This window comes from Neoarius graeffei, chromosome 13 (genome assembly GCF_027579695.1).
Source record: "Neoarius graeffei isolate fNeoGra1 chromosome 13, fNeoGra1.pri, whole genome shotgun sequence".
NCBI lineage: Eukaryota > Metazoa > Chordata > Actinopteri > Siluriformes > Ariidae > Neoarius > Neoarius graeffei.
This window is the reverse complement of record NC_083581.1, coordinates 39,226,134-39,241,469: the sequence shown is the minus strand read 5'-3', so window position 1 is coordinate 39,241,469 and position 15,336 is coordinate 39,226,134. Positions and strand designations below refer to the sequence as shown.

At 43.0% G+C, this 15,336-nt stretch overlaps 1 protein-coding gene across 2 annotated transcripts; it reads left to right on the top strand.

Annotated features, from left to right (window-relative positions):
• Positions 1-215: 215 nt before the first annotated feature.
• On the top strand, positions 216-10,175 carry fbxo30b (F-box protein 30b). 2 transcript variants are annotated; one of them, XM_060937700.1, is made up of 3 exons: positions 216-431; positions 3,470-5,885; positions 8,219-10,175. In XM_060937700.1, exons 2-3 carry the CDS (start codon positions 3,528-3,530, stop codon positions 8,420-8,422), a joined length of 2,562 nt encoding a protein of 853 aa, XP_060793683.1. In that variant the 5' UTR covers positions 216-431; positions 3,470-3,527; the 3' UTR covers positions 8,423-10,175. The 2 variants fall into 2 exon arrangements, with proteins under 2 accessions (XP_060793683.1, XP_060793684.1); XM_060937701.1 differs by lacking the exon at positions 216-431 and adding an exon at positions 2,930-3,038.
• Positions 10,176-15,336: the final 5,161 nt, after the last annotated feature.

Here is a 15,336-nt window from a genome sequence, read left to right as displayed (position 1 = left end):
TGACTACGGGTGAGAGGCGGGGTACACCCTGGACAAGTCACCAGGGATCTGCGTTGACATCTCAACACTAATCATGTCTCAGCACCTCGGGTTTTCCGTTTTGACTCCAATGGCCTTCCATACCCACACAGTCGCGGCTCCAGGACTTGCATCTGCGTGATGACGTACAGAGAGATGGACGTTTACGAGATGACGACATCCACGTGCGTCTCAGCAGGCGGGAGGGGGCAGACATCCCACAGCAACTGAGGATTTTTTTTCTTCTTTTCTTTTTTTTTTTTTGATAAGATTGAAAGATAGGTCACAGAACGAGTAAAGATGATGGTTTAGTTTAACAAGCAAAGTTTATTGTTTTCCAGTATCTGATTTGTAGTGAGCATATTCCGAGTAACAGCGCGGAACAGCCGGGGCTCGCTGACACTTCTGGGAAAGTAAGTGAGCTCTATAGCAAAGATACTTTATTTTATTTCAGAACTGTAGCTAGAAAGTTTAGCTAACTAACAAACTGGCTGCGTTCTTTGTGTAACCACTCGTATTCCAACAAACCCCGCCTCCTGCTAAGCGATTGGTGCTTATGTCAGAGTGAGTGACAGCCTGCGCGCTGATTGGACAATTCCCGCTACAATCCGTGCCAATTTATTGAGTTTGGAACGTATGAGCCAATCGTAGCGTAGAAGGCGGGATTTATCAGAATGTGGTGGGTTTTAAAAGAAATCGCTAATGGACAAAAGATCAGCTTTATTTTCATTATCACTGAAAATGGAAGATATTTATTTGTCTAATTGATTTAGAGGACAGGTTTCAGATTTCCTAAGACTTATTTATCCTGACATAGAAGTGACGATATCAACTCGCTAGCAAAGGCTGTGTAGTCAAAACAAACAAGTTTCTGCTCTCATAACATTAGCATAACTCGACTGGCATTTATTTATATCTTTCTTCAATAGTGGATGCACTTTTTAAAAACTTTTTTATAAAAGCAGCATATTAAGAAGCTCCTTTATCCAGGTGCCTAATGGCATTTTTATGTTAAGCAGGTGGTTGAGGGTTTTGAACATATTTGAATGAATCTCATGAACCAACAGGAAATATGCAAAGTGTCTCTCTGTGTAAATGTCTCTGCTGTGTTTCCAAATCCGAGCTGAGTGTCACAAACAGGACAAAAATAAAACATATTCAATAAAATATCACAGATTGTTAATAAAAAATCTTCAGGTCAAAGGACTTTTTGGTCCAAAAATGAGCAAAAGTCAGATAAATGTCATAACTAACTATCATTATTTGTGCTTTGTGTCTGTCATTTTAAATCGCTGTTATTGATCAATGAAATTTTGTCCTATATTTGTAGAAACATCACAAGCCGGACACAATCAACCGAACTGGGATGTTATGGCTGTAATCTGTCATGGCTAAGGATGTGCCTGTCATTCGGCTTTGATATGTTTTCCGACGTCTTGACATGTTTTTTTAATTCCGTGAACATGTAGTGTGTTCACAGACATGGCACAGATCTTCAGTGTGAACAATGGACATGGATTTTAGACCTGCCAACCCCAAAGAAGTAACAAAACAAAGCTGTGCTGAAGCAGAGGGAGCAAAACCACAGCAGACTGTTAGAAAAAAAACTTGACACTCTATGTTTAAGTGCTTTTACAAAGCACTTGTCTAAAGTTCCTCATCGTTTCCACGCAGAAACCATTTTCACTCTTGATCAGACTGTGATAGGCATAATGATGGGCAGAGAAACCATAGCATTTTATAAATTCACTGTTTTGATATATAAGAGAGAGACTTAAAAAAGGGGCATGGCTTTCTACAAATGAGTGCTACAGAAAAAGACTGATGACTCGTATATGGTTTGACATGACACCGACCCTGTGTCCGAAATCGCTTCCTACTCTCTATATAGTGAGGATGCCATTTTGTAGCGCTGTCCAAAACCTTAATGAGGATTATTTCCACCCTATATAGTGCGCTCAAAGTATCCCACAATGCATCACGAAAAGTAGTGTACAACCGATGGTCACTAACCAAGCAAAATATCCCATCATGCATTGCGGTCGCAATGAAAGAAATCAAATTCAGAGTCTCAAAATTGATTAATAAAAGGCAGCAGCAAAGAATAAAGTTTTCAGCCTTGCTTTAAAAAATTGAAAGATGCAGGTCCTTTGTATTTATTAATGTGGGAAAGATGGTCATAAATAATATGTATTTCTCACAAAAATACATGCATGTATTTATTATTTTGAAAACCCACCAGCCGCCTGATCTGGCACAAAGGGACGGGGCCTTCATGGATGCCTCAGTTTATATCAGAGAGTTTTAAACGCCTGCCCAGCTGTCAATCATTCCAGTTTCAGACATTGATAGGCTCATCTGTCATTTTATTGATGGAAAAAAAGACCATTCTTTTGGAATATTATTCACTGATAATTTGTACTAGTAGAGTCTGATGTTAAAATGCAGAGCTCTTTCATAAAATGCATAATGGTTGGCAGGTCTAAAATGGTTTTGAGGTTTTGCATAACTTCGCAGAAGCCGTTTGCATGGATTCAGCTCGGTTACTAATAGTGTGTTTATTATAAAATAATTTCAGTAAGCTAATAAAAATCTTCATCCTGCCGAAAGTAAAATGGGTTTAAAACAGTTGGAAACTCTGCTGTGTCCTATGTTACATTTTGAACAAACGTAACTGTCAGAGACTTCTCATCTTATTATCTCTAGCCGCTTTATCCTGTTCTACAGGGTCGCAGGCAAGCTGGAGCCTATCCCAGCTGATTACGGGCGAAAGGCGGGGTACACCCTGGACAAGTCGCCAGGTCATCACAGGGCTGACACATAGACACAGACAACCATTCACACTCACATTCACACCTACGGTCAATTTAGAGTCACCAGTTAACCTAACCTGCATGTCTTTGGACTGTGGGGGAAACCGGAGCATCCGGAGGAAACCCACGCGGACACGGGGAGAACATGCAAACTCCACACAGAAAGGCCCTCGCCGGCCACTGGGCTCGAACCCGGACCTTCTTGCTGTGAGGCAACAGTGCTAACCACTACACCACCGTGCCGCCCTGTCAGAGACTTGTGTAGTTTAAAAAAAAAAGGCATTCCGCATATTTCCTTTTCTTCTTTATATATAAATAAAATGACCGCCTATGAAATGAATAACAGAGTAGAGTGTCTGTTCAGATTGTAGCACTAAGCTAGGTGAACAAGTGAAAGTAGGGGCGAAAAATATGGTTAACAGTTATTATAGAAACAACTCATCCAGTACCGAGAGATAAACAGGTTTAATTAGAACCTCAAAGCTGTTGTCTCATAACAATGTGATTGGCAATCCCAATATGGATATTATTTGACCAGAATATAACCCCCCCCAACTAAAATACCTCACAGCTATATATAAAGCTATATGTGAAATTGTGTAAAAGTTTACAGTTTTTGCTCTGTTCTTGTCTTCCAGAGATTTTAGACCTGAGGCTTGGGTTTGAGCCATCATCATTGCCTCGGCCCTCTTGAAAATGGAAGAGCTCCATACTCACTGTGCTGTGTGTGTGAGTCGGCGATGCATGGTCAAGCCTGAGCCCGGCACTTCCTGTGAGCTCCTTGTATGCCCATTGGTTTGTGGCGCTGTTTTTCACAGCTGTAAGGTGGATGAGCATCGATTGCTGTGCCCACTTGAGAGGGTACCATGCCTCAACTTCAGCATCGGCTGCCCTTTTATGCTGGCCCGAGGAAAGATGGCAGAGCATCTCGAGGTATGTCCGGCTGGTGTGGTATGTTGTACCATGGAGTGGAACCGGTGGCCGGTGAATGATGAGGACTACCGCTCCTATGAGAGGCTGAGTTGGGACGCAGATGAGGAAGAACAGCTAGACATGGCTCTTGCCTTGCAGGACCAGCGCACCATGCTGGCCTCACTCAAACTTGTATCTCTTGCACCCACAAATTGCCCTGAGAGAAAACCGCAGCTTGCAGAGGTGCATGAAAAGTCTAGTGTAGTTGCAGGTGTTACAGTTCCCACCATCCCACTTGAGGAAGACATGGATGGGGCATCTGTGTCATGTTGCTCAAAAGACATAATCAGAAATGGAATTAATGGATTAAATGAGGAGCATTATGGTGAGCTGTACCAAACAACGGTGGAAACGACCAAGAGCTTGTCCGCTGCATTGAATGTTCTGATACACCTCAACGCCTCAAACACACAGTGTCCAACTACGAGTGTTTCAGCAGCACCATCAGAATTAAATGGAGAGTTACATGAAGTGTTGCTTGTGAAAGAAGACACTGGGTCCAACTGTGATAAAATAACCAGTGGGGTTAGTGGTTTAAGTGAAGAGTTGCAGCCTCAACAACACCAAACCTTGATGGAAATGGGGAGAAACTTGGCCTCTGCTCTTGGTGCGCTTGGAGATGCTGTTAAAGGTTCTGAGCCAAGCTGTATAGTCAGCAAGACCAATGGTGGAATCCATCAGCTAGATACTGTTGAATGTGCAGATGTTGAAATGAAGGATAGTACCTCTGAAAATGAGGTTGAGTTTGGAGCAGTTGGTGGACTTGATGGGGATTCAGACAAACTTCCTGCCCACATTAGCCAAGAAGAACTTTGTCAAGACTCTTCAATCAGACTAAGAGATGAGGATGAGCAAAGTTTGTATAACAATTGCCACAATGCTGTCACATCTAGAAAATCACAGGACCATACTATGGAACCAGCTGAGACAGAGGAACGTTCAGAGCATAGTGGTTCTTGGGAGTTTGTTGGTCCGTTAATTCCACATCGACCAGAGTTGAGACTTGATCTAGCCACTGTTGTAATGCAGGAGGCATCTGGATCCCAGGCTCCAGTGTTACAGCCGCCTGTGCATGCTCAGGCTCTGGTTGTTCCCAGGGACGGTGTGCTGCCTTCCATAGAGTTAGACTTTGAGGATAAGGCTTTTGAGAGAAAACTCCAAAACCTTCAGTTACTCCGCAATTTTATGCCTCTTGCACTTAATGGACGGAAGGGTTGCTTTACTGAGAGCTTCCCCCACAGACAGCCTCGTTGTAAGATGGAGGACAAAGCTGTGGACACATCCGATCTGGAGCAGGAGCCTCAGAATGACCCCTTGGGCCTTGGTGAGATCGACTTCACAGCTGCGGCGCTGCTCTTTTGCCTCGAGGAGTCACCACGAGCCCGCAGAATCTCTGACACTGTATATGCTTTTGGTGGCTCACGTGTTGATTTTGGCACTCAGACCTTCAGTTTCCCTGCTGCCATCTTGGCAACCAGCACCATGGTTGGCGAGGTGGCCTCTGCTTCGGCTTGTGACCGAGCTGCGCCCCGTCTGTCACAGCCAAGTCCTTTTTGTACTTTACGATTAGATTTGACTCTGGAGCAGCTTGTGCCGCGACCTAGCTGGGCCCCACGTGAAGGCTCCATGTTTACATTTGAATGTGGTCAGCTGTTCCGCCGAGAAGAGTTCCTCTCACACTTCCGCAACGTCCACGGAGACATCCACTCAGGGCTGAACGGTTGGATGGAGCACCGCTGCCCACTCGCTTATTACGGCTGCACATATTCCCAACGCAGGTTTTGCCCATCCAGGCAGGGTTCAAAGGTCGTCCATGACCGACACCTCAGGTCATTTGGGGTCCAGCCATTGATGGACGTAATAACAGAGCCTGGGTGTGATCGGCTGAGTGCATTGCCCTTTGAGATCCTGCAGCATGTGGCACGGTTCCTGGATGGCTTCAGTCTGTGTCAGCTGTCCATGGTTTCACGTACCATGAGGGATGTGTGCGCTAGTCTGCTGCAGACACGGGGCATGGTGGTGGTACAGTGGGAAAAGAGGCAGTATCCTGACGGGAGACGATCCTGGCAGATAAAAGACAAGGTAGGCCATGTACAGTGGTGCTTGAAAGTTTGTGAACCCTTTAGAATTTTCTATATTTCTGCATAAATATGACCTAAAACATCATCGGATTTTCACACAAGTCCTAAAGGTAGATAAAGAGAACCCAATCAAATGAGACAAAAATATTATACTTGGTCATTTATTTATTGAGGAAAATGATTCAATATTACATATCTGTGAGTGGCAAAAGTATGTGAACTTCTAGGATTAGCAGTTAATTTGAAGGTGAAATTAGAGTCAGGTGTTTTCAATCAATGGGATGACAATCAGGTGTGAGTGGGCACCCTGTTTTATTTAAAGAACAGGGATCTATCAAAGTCTGATCTTCACAACACGTTTGTGGAAGTGTATCATGGCACGAACAAAGGAGATTTCTGAGGACCTCAGAAAAAGTGTTGCTGATGCTCATCAGGCTGGAAAACATTACAAAACCATCTCTAAAGAGTTTGGACTCCACCAATCCACAGACAGACAGATTGTGTACAAATGGAGGAAATTCAAGACCATTGTTACCCTCCCCAGGAGTGGGCGACCAACAAAGATCACTCCAAGAGCAAGGCGTGTAATAGTCGGCGAGGTCACAAAGGACCCCAGGGTAACTTCTAAGCAACTTAAGGCCTCTCTCACATTGGCTAATGTTAATGTTCATGAGTCCACCATCAGGAAAACACTGAACAACAATGGTGTGCATGGCAGGGCTGCAAGGAGAAAGCCACTGCTCTCCAAAAAGAACATTGCTGCTTGTCTACAGTCTGCTAAAGATCATGTGGACAAGCCAGAAGGCTATTGGACAAATGTTTTGTGGACGGATGAGACCAAAATAGAACTTTTTGGTTTAAATGAGAAGCGTTATGTTTGGAGAAAGGAAAACACTGCATTCCAGCATAAGAACCTTATCCCATCTGTGAAACATGGTGGTGGTAGTATCATGGTTTGGGCCTGTTTTGCTGCATCTGGGCCAGGATGGCTTGCCATCATTGATGGAACAATGAATTCTGAATTATACCAGCGAATTCTAAAGGAAAATGTCAGGACATCTGTCCATGAATTGAATCTCAAGAGAAGGTGGGCCATGCAGCAAGACAACGGCCCTAAGCACACAAGTCGTTCTACCAAAGAATGGTTAAAGAAGAATAAAGTTAATGTTTTGGAATGGCCAAGTCAAAGTCCTGACCTTAATCCAATCAAAATGTTGTGGAAGGACCTGAAGTGAGTAGTTCATGTGAGGAAACCCACCAACATCCCAGAGTTGAAGCTGTTCTGTATGGAGGAATGGGCTAAAATTCCTCCAAGCCGGTGTGCAGGACTGATCAACAGTTACCGGAAACATTTAGTTGCAGTTATTGCTGCACAAGGGAGTCACACCAGATACTGAAAGCAAAGGTTCACATACTTTTGCCACTCACAGATATGTAATATTGGATCATTTTCCTCAATAAATAAATGAGCAAGTATAATATTTCTGTCTCATTTGTTTAACTGGGTTCTCTTTATCTACTTTTAGGACTTGTGTGAAAATCCGATGATGTTTTAGGTCATATTTATGCAGAAATATAGAAAATTCTAAAGGGTTCACAAACTTTCAAGCACCACTGTAGTTTACTTGGCAAAGTTTAGACTACAATGATTCTGTTTTGTCATGGTCAGTCTCACTCAAATGCACTGACTTTTTCACTTTAGCCAAATTTAGCTAAGCTTTTATAAATATTCATGCTAACAAAAGTAAGCTACATACTTTTTAAGAACTGAATTCTACTGAAGATGATGTGACCAAAGCTAACCCGCCTGTCTAGGGGCCAAAGTATACTTTCGTGGATACGGCTTTGCGGAACACGTGCACATGGGTGTCTCCAAAGTATACTTGATTTTGTGGCTGCGTCAGCGCACAAGTTGAACACATGCACACTACTATTGGATTGTTGTATTACAGCACATTATTTCCCACATGCACAGTCAACTCGCACAAGCTCACGTGGACACAAAATTTGGGTGCTGGCTGGACCATGTCTGCGGAAGTGTACTTCGGCCTTAGAAAGTCCCTCAGACATTACCCTTTAAAAAGGACCACATCTAAATTACAGTGTTATGCTACCTCGATGTGTAGTTAAAGTTTAGCTACTGTAGTTATAGCAGTAGTTTATTAAAGCTTTTACTCCACTAACGATTCCTGTGCCCTTACCTGTATCAGGGATGGATCAGAATAGCAGTCAGGACAACCTTGGTCACTGCACTGGCATTGCTGTTTATCTGTAATAATGTTTTGCAGTAAATCAAAGTATTGTCTCTACATGTCATATATGTCTTTCCTGCAGGTGTGGCGATTCAGTACAGCCTTCAGTCCCGTGACCAGGTGGGAGTTTGCGGACATTTCCAGCATGGCGGACCACCTCAAGCATTGTTCGTATAATGAGGTCCATAGACAGGTGGAGGCCGTGCCACTGCCATGCATGTGCACAACCAGGGAGCTTACTCGAGGCGGGCGATCACTCCGTTCCGTCCTCAAGCCAGTATTATAACAAAAACACGAGCGAAAGAACTAGAACACTACCTTACCTAACTTCTTTAATCAATAATATCCATCGCTGTGTACATAAGACAAATTATTATTTTTTTTTTGAGTTAAGATTATTTTTATATCTGGTATATAAATTTAACAACTGCTTGGTTTATGATCAGTTTTAATGACACGTGTACTGAGAGAGATTTTCAGTGTTTGCCTTGTTTCTCACAGAAATGTGTGGTCACGTCTAGAGCTGTCCTGTCCATGAGGTAACACTAAAATGACACAAATAACTCATTTGATTGGAATCAAATGAAGAGCCTTAAGCTGTGTATTCGATTCATGGAATTGGACACGGTGGAGTCACTTATAGATTTCCTCATGCTCACTTCCATCAAGTGCTGTGTTGCATTATGTCCATATGCTCTGGTTGGTATGATTGGACAAGAGCCTTACAGGAGGAGATGTCTTTCCAAAACAAGCACCAATGGAGCTAATGGTGAAAGAAAGATAGTTTTGATTATGTTTAAGTGGTGATACCTTGCCACTACCAGCTGTCATTCATTGTTAGTAATCTACTGCACAGATTCCCAACCCTGCTCCTGGAGTCCCCTCTGTCCTACTCAGGAAGTAACCCGTCCTATTCAACCCCCAACTGAGGAAGGGTTCTTATCATTTAATTAAATTGAATCAGATGTGTTCGAGCAGGGAAAACATGAAAATGTGCAAAGCAGAGGGTACTCCAGGACTCACAGAACCTGATCTTTTGCTGATTTTGAATACATTTTCATTTTCAGTCTTTGATTACCAACAGCTGATCCTAAACTAGCACCCATACTCTGATTCTGCATAATAAAGTTTTGGTGAGTAAAGGCGTTGACTTAGGATTACACATGTTTGCTATTTCCATCAGAATGCACTTTTTTTTTTCTCCACAGTTTGAACTATCGAAGCATGTTGTCTATGTATCATGTTTTTCCTCTGCACTTTACTGAACTCTGTCACCCCTATTGGAACCTGTTCAACCCAGAGACTGGCATCATCCCATCATGTTTATTTTAGGAGAAAATGAGGGTTCCACTTTTAAAAGACACTCCACAAGCACTTAATACATTTCTAAAAACAATGTAGCACCTTTCAAAATATTGTAAACACTCATAACATAAAGGTTTACATGCAAAATGTGTTATATCTCCATATTCAAGTTCACAACTGCATGTTGAATGAAAACGTTTGTGGATTGTTATATTCATTTCCAAAAGCTTTACAGTACGTGAAGTTAATCTGTTGGGTAAGAATAATTTGGTTACAGTTCAGGTATTTTCAGTCCTAATCCATCCATGCACACTTGTTTCTCTGTCTTTCAGCTCCATTTTAAGCACATCCAGAGCTGAATTTGATTGATTGGGATTGAGACGCACTGAATTAGCTCATAACCCAAAGCTAAGTTTTTGTGTATGTGTAATTCCAATGAAGGCCTTTTTTTTTGGGGGGGGGGGGGGGATGACAACGCTGCTGCTGAAGAAGAAGGAGGAAAAGGTGTTTGCCTGACCAAGTGTGCTGGCACCAATGATTTGCAGATTAAGCCGGGACATTATATAGTCCAGACCTGCATGTGGTTTTGGTTGTGTTAAATAAAAAGTTATTTTATCATTTTTGACCCTGCTGGTGATTGATGGCTCAACAGGAGCATGCTGACTGTAATGAAACTATATAAGTGAGGGAATACGTTCAAATCATTTAACATTAAAAGAATCAGTGACCGCAAATGTCTGCCATTTTATCTTGCATCTCAGAAAGAATCTGGAATGTTACAATGATTGCATGAGCTGCTGAACTGTGATCAATTTAGCCTTTAATCGAAAAGGTCGCATTTGCTTGAGTGGGCCCAGACAGCCTTGCTTGAGTTGATATTGTTTGTGGAAATAAAATTGCACAACACCAAATGCAGTCCCTCCAGCTTCATGTGTAGTTTCTCGCTTAGACTTGGTTGCCTGTTTTTAAAAATTGTGATCCCATATCTCTGTTGTCATGTAAATTCAGAAACTGGTTATGAACTCTATCATAAACCTGCCTTGGTGCTTTCCACTTGACCATTTTGTCAGGAACTGCTGTATTCAATATTTCTGTTATTATAAACCGAGTCATCAACTGATGGACCATATTCTGGATGTGAATCCAGCACTTTATTTCAGGGGTCAGAGTACTTACAAAATTCAATAGCAGAACTGCTAAATTTATGGAAAAAAAATTGGCCATAGTTCAAAGCTCAAGAAGAAGAAGCCTTTGTCACATGCATGCTCCAGCACAGTGAAATTCATCTTCTGCATTTAGTGTCTTGCAAAAGTATTCATCCCCCTTGGTGTTTGTCCTGTTTTATCACATTAATAGCTGGAATTAAAATGGATTTTTGGAGGATTAGCACCATTTGATTTACACAACATGCCTACCACCTTTAAAGGTGAAAATTGTTTTATTGTGACACAAACAATAATTAGATGAAAAAAAAACAGAAATCTGGAGTGTGCATAGGTATTCGCCCCTCCAAAGTCAATACTTTGTAGAGCCACTTTTTGCTGCAATTACAGCTGCAAGTCTCTGGGGTATGTCTCTATTAGCTTAGCACATCTAGCCACTGGGATTTTTTCCCCCATTCCTCTTGAGGAATGGGGGAAATCTCCAAATCCTTCAAGTTTGATAGGTTGTGTTGGTGTACAGTAATCTTCAAGTTATGCCTCAAATTCTCAATTGGATAGAGGTCTGGGCTTCGACTAAGTCATTCCAAGACATTAAATGTTTCCCTTTAAACCATTCCAGTGTAGCTTTAGCAGTATGTTGAGGGTCATTGTCATGCTGGAACGTGAGCCTTCATCCCAGTCTCGAACCTCTGGCTGACTCAAACAGGTTTTCCTCTAGAATTGCCCTGTATTTAGTGCCATCCATCATTCCTTTGGTCCTGACCAGCTTTCCTGTCCCTGCAGATGAAAAACAGCCCCACAGCATGATGCTGCCACCACCATGCTTCACTGTAAGAATGGTGTTCTCAGGGTGGTGTTTGAGCCACACATGGCATTTCCCATGATGGCCAAAAAGATCAATTTTAGTTTTATTTGATCAGAGAATCTTCTTCCATGTGTTTGGGGAGTCTGCCACATGCTGTTGGGCAAACTCCAAACATGTTCTCTTAAGCAATAGCTTTTTTCTTGCCACTCTTCCATAAAGCCCCACTCTGTGGAGTGTATGGCTTAAAGTGGTCCTATGGACAGATACTCCCATCTCTGCTGTGGATCTTTGCAGCTCCTTCAGTGTTGTCTTTGTTGCATCTCTGATTAATGCCCTCCTTGCCCGATCTGTGAGTTTTGGTGGGTGGCCTTCCCTTGTCAGGTTTGTAGTGGTGCCATATTCTTTCCATTTTGCTATAATGGATTTAATGGTGCTCCCTGGGATATTCAAAGTTTGGGATGTTTTTTATAACCCAACCCTGATCTATACTTCACAACTTTGTCTCTGACCTGTTTGGAGGCGCCTTGGTTTTCATGTTGCTTGCTTAGTAGTGTAGCAGAGTCAGGGTCCTTCCAGAACAGGTTGATTTATACAGACACCATGTGACAGATCATGTGACTCTTTGATCGTGCACAGGTGGATCTTAATCAACTAATTATGTGACTTATGAAGTGAATTGGTTGCACCAGCTCTTATTTAGGGGTTTCATGTGAAAGGGGGTGAATACCTATGCACACTCCAGATTTCTGGGTTTTTTTTTCATCTTAATTACTGTTTGTGACACAATAAAACAACGATTTTCACCTTTAAAGTGGTAGGCATGTTGTGTAAGTCAAATCGTGCTAACCCTCCAAAAATCAATTTTAATTCTATCTTGTAATGCAACAAAACAGGACAAATACCAAGGAGGATGAATACTTTTGCAAGACACTGTAACACATCTGAAGCAGTGGACACACGCATGCACACACACCCAGAGCAGTGGGCAGCTATGCTACAGCACCAGGGGAGCAGTTGGGGGTTAGGTGCCTTGCTCAAGGGCACTTCAGCCCAAGGCCATCCAACGTTAGCCTAACCTGCATGTCTTTGAACTGTGGGGGAAACCAGAGCACCCGGAGGAAACCCACGCAGACACGGGGAGAACATGCAAACTCTGCACAGAAAGGCCCCTGTTGGCCACTGGACTCGAATCCAGAACCTTCTTGGTGTGAGGCGACAGTGCTGACCACTACACCACCGTGCCGCCCTAGGCAACTAGCATGATTGTGTAGGGCCTCTGTTGCAGCCAATCACATGCATTTATGTAAATTACTTTTAGCTGAAGGCAACTCATTGAACCAGAGAGCAGCTATAGAGCTGGATGTGTTAGCTCAGAAAAAGGTAAGTTTCCACAGCTTCCATAGATTTCTCATTTTATTTACCTTCTCATCTGATTTGCAAACTGCCAGTATGGCTTGCTTAAAAAAAGAATAGTCCATGGTATTAGTCAAAATTGGTAAAGTGAAAGGCCACTCTAAAACAAAGCATAACCTTTTCAAATGGTCTTATTTACAGCAATAAACTAATCACAAATTGTTAAGGATTAAATGGTAACTGTTGTTGCCATTCAATCATGTTAGTATTTACAAATTTTCGCTGACTACCCCTGGTCTACGCGACATATTGATCAATCAGTGAATAGTCAATAACTTCACCTTGATACTATAGACTTAAATTTAAAGCGCTAATGAAATTTCTCTGTTTGTATTCATGTTCCAACTCGCTTGGCTTGGCCCTATTGTATACAGTTATATAATTGATTTATAATCACACTATTCAGTGTCACCCAGGTGAGGGTGGACTTCCTTTTGATCCTGTTAATTCTCAAGGTTTCTTCCTCATGATGTCTCAGGGAGTTTTTCCTCTCCACTATCACCCATGGCTTGCTTATTAGGAATAAATTTAAATCTATATCCGAATTTCTGTAAAGCTGCCTTGTGAAAATGTTCATTCATCATTAATAAAATAGAAATGAATTTAGCTGAATTAGGGTGGCACAGTGGTGTAGTGGTTAGCACTGTCACCTCACAGCAAGTAGGTCCTGGGTTCGAGCCCAGTGGCTGACGGGGGCCTTTCTGTGTGGAGTTTGCATGTTCTCTCCGTGTCTGCATGAGTTTCCTCTGGGTGTTCCGGTTTCCCCCAAAGACATGGAGGTTAGACTAATTGATAGCTCTAAATTGAGCGTAGATGTGAATGATTGGTTGTCTCTATGTGTTAGTCCTGCAATGGCCTGGCGATTTGTCCAGGGTGTACCCTGACTCTTGCCCATAGTCAGCTGGGATAGGCTCCAGCTCGCCTGTGATCCTGTACAGGATAAATGGCTACAGCTAATGGATGGATGATCCAAATTATTGTAAAATATTGAAACTCATTAGCCAATGAGCTACTGAAGCAAACATTTTCCCTAAAAGTGTTTAAATTTAAAATGTATTGAAATAAATGTGGTGGCACAGTGGTGTAGTGGTTAGCGCTGTCACCTCACAGCAAGAAAGTCCTGGGTTCGAGCCCAGCGACTGGCCAGGGCCTTTCTGTGTGGAGTTTGCATGTCCTCCCTGTGTCCGTGTGGGTTTCCTCCGGGTGCTCTGGTTTCCCCCACAGTCCAAAGACATGCAGGTTAGGTTAATTGGTGGCTCTAAATTGACCGTAGGTGTGAATGGTTGTCTGTGTCTATGTGTCAGCCCTGTGATGACCTCGTGACTTGTCCAGGGTGTACCCCGCCTTTCGCCCATAGTCAGCTGGGATAGGCTCCAGCTTGCCTGCAACCCTGTAGAACAGGATAAAGCGGCTAGAGATAATGGATAGATGAAATAAATTTATAATTTCTAATGTTATATATTTACAAGTAACATTATCTCATCTCGGGGCGGCACGGTGGTGTAGTGGTTAGCACTGTCGCCTCACAGCAAGAAGGTTCTGGGTTCGAGCCCTGGGGCCGGCAAGGGCCTTTCTGTGCGGAGTTTGCATGTTCTCCCTGTGTCCGCGTGGGTTTGCTCCGGTTTCCCCCACAGTCCAAAGACATGCAGGTTAAGTTAACTGGTGACTCTAAATTGACCGTAGGTGTGAATGTGAGTAGTTGTCTGTGTCTAGAAGGATAAAGCGGCTAGAGATAATGAGATGAGATGATCTCATCTCATTATCTCTAGCCGCTTTATCCTTCTACAGGGTCGCAGGCAAGCTGGAGCCTATCCCAGCTGACTACGGGCGAAAGGCGGGGTACACCCTGGACAAGTCGCCAGGTCATCACAGGGCTGACACATAGACACAGACAACCATTCACACTCACATTCACACCTACGCTCAATTTAGAGTCACCAGTTAACCTAACCTGCATGTCTTTGGACTGTGGGGGAAATCAGAGCACCCAGAGGAAACCCACACGGACACGGGGAGGACATGCAAACTCCACACAGAAAGGCCCTCGCCAGCCGCTGGGCTCGAACCCAGGACCTTCTTGCTGTGAGGCGACAGTGCTAACCACTACACCAAAGTAACATTATTGTGCTTTAAATCTCTTGTTCGCGTCCTCCAGATGTAATACTAACCCGGAAGACACTACAGACTGAGCGCTCTCGCTTATCTGAAGGGTCTTTGGTTGACTGGGTACATAGTGAGTCAGTTCATTCGGCTCTGTTTCATTTCTACCAAACGGCTCCTTGAGAAATGTTTACGAAAACAGGACAGAGCTGTTGGTCTTTGCATATTTGCGTATTAATATTTAAAATTGTTATAAAATTAATTGAAAATAATGAGGATTTTTTCATTAGAAATATTGATTAGGACTCTTGAGATATGTGAGTCGGTTCACTTAAGAGTCGGCTCATTGCGAATGAGCAGTGGGGCTGTACAGGGTAAACACGGCCAGAGCAGACTGACCCATGACGCGAATCC

Coding starts and splice junctions, on each gene's coding strand:
- fbxo30b (XM_060937700.1), top strand. CDS start 3,528: ATGGAAGAGCTCCATACTCACTGTGCTGTGTGTGTGAGTCGGCGATGC. Junction 5,886..8,218: donor CCTGGCAGATAAAAGACAAG/GTAGGCCATGTA, acceptor TCTTTCCTGCAG/GTGTGGCGATTCAGTACAGC.